Source organism: Anneissia japonica, unplaced genomic scaffold (assembly GCF_011630105.1).
Source record: "Anneissia japonica isolate Jap-2015-1 unplaced genomic scaffold, ASM1163010v1 scaffold456_len727751_cov192, whole genome shotgun sequence".
In the NCBI taxonomy this organism is placed as follows: domain Eukaryota; kingdom Metazoa; phylum Echinodermata; class Crinoidea; order Comatulida; family Comatulidae; genus Anneissia; species Anneissia japonica.
The window spans coordinates 290,291-299,941 of NW_022713155.1; the positions used below are offsets into that span (position 1 = coordinate 290,291).

Below are 9,651 nucleotides of genomic sequence, written 5' to 3' on the forward strand. Positions count from 1 at the left end.
GGAGCTCGATGATCAGTTGAGGGGCGCTAATTCGCAAATAGGGTGATTTTAGGTGATTTTTAACGACGTGACCGTGATTTGAAACCAGTGTCAGTATAGTCTTAGGTAAGCATGTGGTTAACATAAACAATAATTTTGTCCAATGAAACTGTTTATCATCTTAATACCTTCCGACGAAAATTGACCCTACAGGTGTCACCACGGCGTCCCCACCGATCGATCTAATGTGACGTTGTTATGACGTGGGTGTTTTATAGATTATTGAGAATGGTAATATCACCTAAAAAATAGATAAAATGACAGTTGAATGACTAACAAAGACAACTGAAGACAATAGTTCGTCATTAGAAGTTATTTAGTATAACTTTATTCGGAAAATTAATCTCAAAATCGAGTTGCCGTCCCGTTGTCAGTGACGTCGTATGATTTGTCTGCAACTTTTACCAATTAACACCTAAGTAAAAAATAGTTGAGCCATGTAGTACCTTGCAAATCAACCCAGAAACCCGGTAGTTTGTTGATTGTTTATTGGTAAGCATGTGGTTAACATAAACAATAATTTTGTCCAATGAAACTGTTTATCATCTTGATACCTTCCGACGAAAATTGACCCTACAGGCGTCACCACGGCGTCCCCACCGATCGATCTAACGTAACATTGTAATGTTGGTGTTTTATAGATTATTGAGAATGGTAATATCACCGAAAAAATAGATAAAATGACAGTTGAATGACTAACAAAGACAACTGAAGACAATAGTTCGTCATTAGAAGTTATTTAGTATAACTTTATTCGGAAAATTAATCTCAAAATCGAGTTGCCGTCCCGTTGTCAGTGACGTCGTATGATTTGTGTGCGACTTATGCTTATAATAATTACCGTAACCCCTAAGTCAAAAATAGTTGAGCCATGTAGTACCTTGCAAATCAACCAAGAAACCCGGCAGTTTGTTGATTGTTTATTTATATAGTGTCCCTTCGCTGCCAAAAATAGTTTTTGGCAGTTGCGTCCCCGGTGACATCGCGAGGCATGGTGAAGGCTAATTCGCAAAATAGGGTGATTATAGGTGATTTTAACTACTTGACCTGGGCTTGATGATCAGTTGAGGGGCGCTAATTCGCAAAATAAGGTGATTATAGGTGATTTTTAACTACTTGACCGTGATTTTTTTTGGTGGGGCGCGAGTAATTTTCGGGTGGGGGGTGGGGGAGTAGATTCATGCTTATATTTTACACATTTTTATAGCTTATGGTGATATAAATTTAATAATTAGACAAAGACCCTGCAAGTCTACCCATACCCTTAAATTAGTGTAGAAAACCTAGATGACGTCGGTACAGTACGATGTTTCTTTAAAAAATATAACACGATGAATATTCTCAGAATTCTAAAATGCACTGAACAATAATTAGTATTTCATTCATATACAAATAGTAAATAGGAAGAAAGTATTATCGTGCATGATAGGAAGGTAAATCGTTTTTTGAGTTTCATTACTTTTACGCTATATTATATTCTATGTTTCGAAACACACGTGGACACGTCTTCTTCATATAATATATATCATATATATATATATATATAATATATGCCTATATAAATATAGGCCCTATGTATATTCGTCATCATCAACAGTATCATCATCATAATCACCATCATCATCATCATTATCGTCAATATAATTATTATTACTATTCCTTACTATCCTATTATATTGTATCGCGCATACACACAACATTTTTGCACTTTCCAAAAACAAAAAAAAAAATAGATGTAGAGTAATGATAAATTATTCAAAATACCTCAGTGCACTGTTTAGGTTTTCAAACACTTAGTTTTATTGTTTTCTATTACGCTAGAATGTTCTATCTGTTTGAGCTAATAAACAATAAATAGCTTACTTTGTAACTTCTGATTGAAAATTAAACACATGAACATTACCGTTTCAATTTTTTGTTTGTAGCAGTAGCTATTAAATGGCCCCGCCCCTTGAGTATTGTTGCTAAGGTCCCACAAAACAACACATGTGTTTGTGCTTGTTTGTGAGAGGCGCGTGTTCTGGCGCTGTTCTGATTGGTCAGTTGTTAAGTTTGATTGACACTCCGGAACGTTGGCTATACAGTAAGCGGTAAGAACGTTCATGCAACAAATGTCTGTGATTCAGCGAATATTTTAATAGGCCTATGTGTCTCATTTGATGTTTATAACTTATTTGACCTTTTCAAATTCGTAATATTATATTTTAAATTGAATTATGATACTTTATGATTTTCACCACAGTTCCTGTTCACCGACCGAACAGCTTTTGGCAGCCTCTAATGTTATGAGAATTAACACTACTGAGTTAAAAGTGGAGCTTCTTTTTCTGTTTCTTCTTTTGCTAATTCATCTTGATCTGTACTGTAAGTAGGGCATGATGTTGGTATCAAACCTGCATATGTACTGTCAAACAACAAATTCAAATGTATAGTTAAATACCAGCACACATACGTCATATTTTCCCCAATGTGAGAAGTATATATACATGATAGATAGAAAGACATACTGCTCTTCAGTGGAATTCCAACAACCAAAGACAGTCTAGTTACGATTTCGTTTGGTTGCTTACCAACAGTTATTAGGCAATCGAAGTTGTATAGACCTAAACGTGAACAATTAAATATTTGAATTGCTGACTTTGTATATTATGGTATGTTATTCCCATAGCTTTCAACTGAAAATATATCTTCCCAAATTAACAGATTCATATTGAATTAAGTATATTTCTTTGCATACCGTACAATACATTTTCATAGTAAATTAGCTGAAACTGAAGATATACATTGTGTAGTGAATTACATAGAAAAAATCAGTAAAAATATACTATAGAAATAATAAATACATATAAAGAGGATGGTTTGAAGCATTTTCAAAGGTTCCAGCGATCCTGGACTTAATACCTGAATAGAGTTTGTATTTAGATACAAATCTTTGAGTGATGCGAGTCCAGTAAATATATTGGCACCAATGATAGCAAGGTAGTTATCTCCCAGATATAGTTCCTGCAGATTTCCAAGGTCACTGAACGCTCCAGTTTCAATAGAACTGATGCCGTTGCTGGTTAAGCGGAGAGACTGAAGTCGATGGCAACCTGCAAACGTGTTCCTCTGGAGAGCATTCAGTGTATTTCTATCCCTGTCTCTTATGCACATCTAGATGTGTATACGAGACAGATATATGGGTTTGCGTATATGTATAAATCATGTAGTGTGTGTGACGTGTGAGTATGTGATATGCCTATTATTACCTATGAACATGATTTTAGTTGAATAACCAAATGCACAGAACAGTACAAAAAGCCCAGATGATGCCATCCCCAGCAACGATAAGTACAGGTCAGGAATAGTGCCAAAAAACACGATAAGTGGTCCTGAGGATACGAAAAAAAAATTAATGGATATAATGCTCAATTGATTTATTAATGTTATTGTCCTTGTTCTTGTCATCGGCATTATCATTATCATTATTATTGATACTAATATTTTACTGTTATTGGTATTTTAATTTATATTATATTAATAACATAAACAATATCCCCATGTAAATACACATGCTCAAATTGTTAATACGTAAGCCAATACGCGACAAATTTTTTTATGAGGCCTAATAAATTCCATTAAAGTTAAGGAATTACCTAGAGGCCTATTATTTTTAAAAGTGCCACCAAGTTGCTTTAATATGACGTAGATATGCACAACTTCAACTCGAGAGTGATGGGATGTTTGGTCGAAAGCCAATTCACTGACAGGCATTTCGCCGCCAGACCGTACTTGGCCAAATGGTCTTTCGCCTTCACGTTTCTTTGGCCGACAGGACATTTCGCCGACAGCTAATTCGCCAACATTCAATTTGCTCCGACAGATAATTCGCCGGCCTCCCAGTTCGCCGACAGCCAGTTCGCCGAAACCAATTCGCCGACTGTGACATCCAATTCTCTGACAGCCAATTTGCCAACAGCCAATTCGCCGACAATTTTCTTTTTCTTTAGTTTTTAATACGGTACCTTTTTGACTGAATTATCCCTATACATTGGCGGATTTAGGGGTGGATGAGGGGGGGGGGGGCAGTGGTCCTGAAATTAGCACTAAACTTTGGTTCATGTTGTGTGGATGGTTGTTGAATGTCGATGAGCATTGCATTGATATCTTCTATATACGTTCACCACTTTTTTGCTAATACAAATTCAAATGATTTTATAGGACTTTTTTTAAAATGTGAGAGTGCTATTTTTTAGTTTTCACACATTTACATTATTTTTCAACTCAACTCCAACCAGTGAGACTGAGGTAGGTGTGGTTGACCCTTCCGGTACTTGGCCTCTCTCAAACTTCTAAAACTACTCCTGATCAATAAACCTGGATATGGGCCTTCGAGTGACAGATAAACGGCTTTGTTGGAGAAACTTTTCGTTCTGTCAATAAAATTTCCATTTTGTCTGTCGGCTAAATGTCAGTAGGCAAAATGTATGTCAAACTCTCATAATTAATAAACAAAAAAGTGTCAGCGAGTTGGTTGTCGGTGAGTTGACTGTCAGTGAATTGGCTGTCGGCGAATATATTTTCGGCGAAACGTCCTGTCGCGAAACGTCCTGCGGCCAAAAGACATCCGTCTAGAAGTCTGTCGATGAATTGGCATTCGCCAAAGCGGCCAGGTACTATCTCAGTGTAGTACCCTACAAAATCACGACTTGTCAAGTCATGATCACCGGTAGGCTGAGCACTGCAACGCTTTTCACGACTTGTGAAGTCGTGATCAGGATGGGTGCATGCAACGCGGAGTTAGCCTGGTCGCAAATATACTAACCTATGCTTCCCAATCCACAAAGCAATGCCAGGAAATATCCAATTATTTCACTATTCCAACAAAGTGGATACGAAACAACGTATAAAAGAGCAAGTGCATTAGAAGATCCCGTTATGCTCAAGTCACAACACAAAACCAGACATATTAAGGCAAGTTCGCGATTTTCTTTTTCTGAATTTTCTTTAATAAGTAACTTTATTTTTCGGAAAATGTCACGACCGGTCGTATCACTGGCATTAGGTGGTATATCCTTGATGTATGTTGCGGTATATACAATCACTGCAGTACAAACCGATGCGGCTATAATAAATGATGTGTTAAAATTATAATCACTGATCGCGTAACCGGTGATTAACTGTGCAGCTCCCTTTGAAAGCTGAGAAAGTGCACCAATGACGACTAGGCGTTTAGTTAGATGATACGCATCAAATATAAGTGATAAGTAGGCCGTGGCTATAGCTTGTGCACCTGCAACCCCTCCTCCAAGCCCTTGGACAAACTGCGCAACAACCATCCACCAATACGAGGTTTGAAGGCTTACCGAGATCAACCAGATACAGCATGAAACAAGCAAGAAGATAAGGTTTATTACCAATCCCCATTTATATCCTATGTGTAGTGAGAATTGAGTTATTATTGGAACTGTAAAGAAACTTGTCAGACTACTAGAGACCACAAATCCAAGGACGATAAAGTTGACACGCATCTGGATCTCATATTCCTCGGATGAAGATTCGTTGGCACAGGTTTCAGGCTCCAAGGTATCGGAATCAAGTCTTTCAATATAATTGACGTATTGTACTTTAACTGTAGATATTACGGAGTAAATAAACGAGTAAAGTATGATACAGACTTCAGCACTGATAAATGGCGGTAAGACGCCTTCTTTTTTCGGTTCAGAACGAATTATTGCATTATTAGTAGACGAATCTCCAGAGTAATCTTCCTCTGAATTTTTGTCAGCGATGAAGAAAGACTTCCGTGAGGTTGTCTTGGTATCAGCTGGGATCGATCCGTACGTACTCATGTTCTGCTCATTAACCGTAGACCTAAAATAATTCTTCGGAAACAAATTACAATGAATTCTCGATTACCCTGCTCTGCAAATATATTTGCCCGAATCACTTGTTAATTATACTTGCCTGGTGTTTTGTGTTTTTTCTATTAAATGCGGGTACGATGGTAATCGTTATATTAAATAATAATGATGATTTAAAATAATAAAAATAATTGGTTGACTGTATAATACATAGAATAATTGCCCATTTTGCCAAATTATCCACTTATTCAAGTTTATTAGTTTTCCATTAAATATTAATTTGTCTGTTAAATGCGGGTACGATGTCAAAGTGACAATAAATGATAATGATTATTTAAAATAATATTAACATTTTGAAATAAAAAATAGAATGATTTTGTAGATTCAAAGTCATTAATTTTCAAAATAATATTCCTCGTCAGAAGCATAAATGATTTTACTAGTTAACCATATTTTTTATATAGATTTTATTTGGCCGGTATAAACAATTTTAAGGTCCAAGATACAAGATGCCGACTGTTCTTGTGGCACATGCCGTGTTGTTTTATTATTATTATTATTATTATTATTATTATTATTATTATTATTATTATTATTATTATTATTATTATTAAACAAATATTGCTTACAAGTATGTATTTGTTTTGTATGTTAAGCTTGGTTTCCATTTAATCGCTACACTGTCGCTACAGTGTTTTCAGTGCAATCGTTGTACTGCAAAGCAGATCCGACACAATCTCGAAGCCTCCCCGATTCGAACGGCCAAGACAGCATCACCGAAAGCTGTCGGCGATAGCGCGTAGCGATTGTATGGAAACCAGGCTTCAAGCTCAGACCATGGACCTAAAAATAATAAACCACCGATCATCAGACGGCGCACCAGGCGCTCACAGAAAGCGGATATGGTTTCGTCGTCGTAGGATGCAATGTGTGCCAGGGTTTACATTGGTATCCTCCCCTTATAGGTTCACAAGTGTCAAGGGATGGCGTAATAACATATAGGCCTAGGCCTTAATTTGAATGCTGTAAATATTATATAAAGATCATATGAAGTAAGAATGTTATATCCATGTATGTAGTTATACTCCATTTTAGGAGTGTCTGCGCCTGCCGCCAACACTCCGATTTTGGAGGTTTTGCGTACTATACGCGAAAACTCAAAAATCTGAGTTAACTTGTATTCAAACCTCCGATTCAAACCTCCGATCTCTATGGAGAGAGCAAAACTTTTAATCAGTCCTCAGCATATACTCCGATTTCGTAGGTTCGATTATTAGTTTTTAAAACTCCGAAATCGGAGGGTTGATAAAATGTTGTTTGCTCTCTGTATGCAAGGAGATGAGCCTGGCGCAGATACACCAACTTCGGAGGTTTGATTAAAAGTTTGAAAACTCCGATTTTGGAGTTTGCGCGCACAGTACGCAAAAGTAAAACCTCGGTAATCGGAGGCTTGATTAAAAGTTTGTAAACTCCGATTTTGGAGTTTTCGCGTGTAGTACGCAAAAACTCCGAAATCGGAGGCTTGATTAAAAGTTTGCTCTATCTATATAGAGAGAGCTTGTTTAATTAATAATAATAGTACGCAGAAACTCCGAAATCGGAGGTTTGATTAAAAATTGAAATTTCGGCTTTGGAGCTTGATTAGTGTATATACTGTCTCTTATACACATCTAGATGTGTATAAGAGACAGCATTTACACATAGGATATTCTATACACTAGTCGGGAAACATTGAAACATCTAGCTATAAATACCGCATGAAAAATTATTAGCAAGTAATCACCATCGTCATCATCATTATCATTATTAATTCTTATTATCCTATTGTATTTTGTTTTCAAACATGCACTAACATTGGCATACATATACTCGAAATAACATCAGTGTACTGTTTATATGCAAACATTAGTTTTATTGTATCTTTTAATTACGTTTAAAAATATGCTATTTAGCTATTGAAAATTATCAATTTTTTGCCATTAAATTGTCTCTTTAATTCAGCAAATATGTATTTTGATAGACTTATGATAAATTGAGTTGATGATTTATCTGATCCTTTAAAATTTGCAGTGCATTGTTCTTAATTGACTGATATTTTAGTGTTTCTTGGACTTCATTGCTGTTTCTGTTTACCGACCAAGAGAATCTGACGGGTCATAATATTTGTTTACTGAAAACAATTGATAGGCCTATAAGAAATTAACACTTCTCAGCTAAAAGTAGTATGTCTTCTGTATCTTCACTTTGTAATTCATCTTGATCGTTACCGGGATTACTGCATGATGTTGGTATCAAACCTGCATAAATACTGTCAAATAACAAATAAAAATATATAGTTCAATACCAGTACATTTGCGTCATAATTTTCCCCAAACCGTGTGAATATAAATGCATAATTAATAATTTTTTGAGAAAAACATACTGTTCAGTGGGCGGATACAGCAATTCAAAATAGAGGTGGCCCACGGAAGGACTTTCCCAGGTAACGGGTTACCACCTCAGTCCTACCAAGTTTGGTAGTGAGGTAAAAAAAAAGATTAGGCCTGTAGCACCTCTAAGGCCAGAAATGGAACTCTCAGACTTAAAATTTAATATGATTTTCATTTTTTTTTCTCATTTAAAAAAAAAAATCTGCCACTGCTGCTCCGCACTAAAATTCCAACAAATAAAAGACACTACAATGTCGTTTAGTTGCATACCAACAGATATTAGGCAAAGTTGGTAGTCGATTGTATGAGCCTTGATAATTAGATACTTAAAATCTATAGTTTTTACTGAAAATTTGGCAAAACATCTCAGCCCAAAATTAATTAACAGAATCATACATGTGACATGTCTAAATATGGTCATGACCACATATAGGCACATCATGACCATATATAAGAACATCATGACTATATATGGGCATACAACAGTCTTTTGTCGAAGAAAATTTGATAATCTGGACAGAGCTTTAATTGCTTTCTCATGTGAAGGTGATAGTAGCCTATGTCATCCTGTTAAAAGAACGATTTAATTTTATGAAAATATTCAAAACACAGAATCGTTTTTAAGCTATTCAGACTTTTTCAAAGAATTATCCGTTATCCAGAGCAGCTCAAAATATGTGTGAAAGTTTAAAATCGGTTTAATGATATACTATTTAAACAACAATAACGATAAAATATACAATATAATTAAAATATATGTACATTATAAAGTTATACCATCTGTGATGAAATGTTCAATAAAAATATACTGATCATTTATTAAGTACCGGTACTTCTTTCTTTGCATACAATGCATTTTCATATGTAAATCAGCCCGGAACTAAAACCTTGTTCCGACTACCACATATTTTAATGAATTTAAATGAAATACATATCAAAACAATTTGTCCATCATATATGTTTACTAATGTGTTACTACCAAAATCCTAATATCGATTACCAGCAAATTATTATTTATATACGTCCGTTAATTTACCAAGATATTTTTTCTCATAATAATTTTAAATTGAAAGCAAATAACATTTTACCCAAAAATACGAAAATATTGAAATCTTTAAATTTCATAAAAGACAGTATATTTTTTTTATTAGAAGCATCAGTAAAATTATCTTACCCTATTATCAATGCACACGGAGCATAAATGAAGAACATAAAAAAGAAGGTGATTGACGTCGATATATGTAATGTAAAGCCGTAAATAGTTTGAAATATTCCTGGTGCAATGACCTCAGCAACAGCAATACTGCAGCCAGCTATCGCTAAAACTACCTCTGTAAAAC

At 35.3% G+C, this 9,651-nt stretch overlaps 2 protein-coding genes across 2 annotated transcripts in view; both read right to left on the reverse strand.

The window, feature by feature from the left end:
- Window positions 1-2,337: 2,337 nt before the first annotated feature.
- On the reverse strand, window positions 2,338-5,899 carry LOC117108273 (proton-coupled folate transporter-like). Its single transcript, XM_033250247.1, has 4 exons — window positions 4,844-5,899; window positions 3,288-3,410; window positions 2,966-3,131; window positions 2,338-2,443 (listed from the first exon to the last, which is right to left on the reverse strand). Exons 1-4 carry the CDS (start codon window positions 5,868-5,870, stop codon window positions 2,338-2,340), a joined length of 1,422 nt encoding a protein of 473 aa, XP_033106138.1. The 5' UTR covers window positions 5,871-5,899.
- Window positions 5,900-7,665: 1,766 nt separating this feature from the next.
- Window positions 7,666-9,651, reverse strand: part of LOC117108288 (proton-coupled folate transporter-like) — a 6,940-nt gene continuing 4,954 nt past the window's right edge. The window contains exons 4-5 of the mRNA XM_033250268.1: window positions 9,486-9,642; window positions 7,666-8,190 (exon numbers count right to left, since the gene is read on the reverse strand). Coding sequence (XP_033106159.1) covers window positions 8,082-8,190; window positions 9,486-9,642 — 266 coding nt within the window. The 3' untranslated portion in view covers window positions 7,666-8,081. The remainder of the gene's footprint in view (window positions 8,191-9,485; window positions 9,643-9,651) is intronic.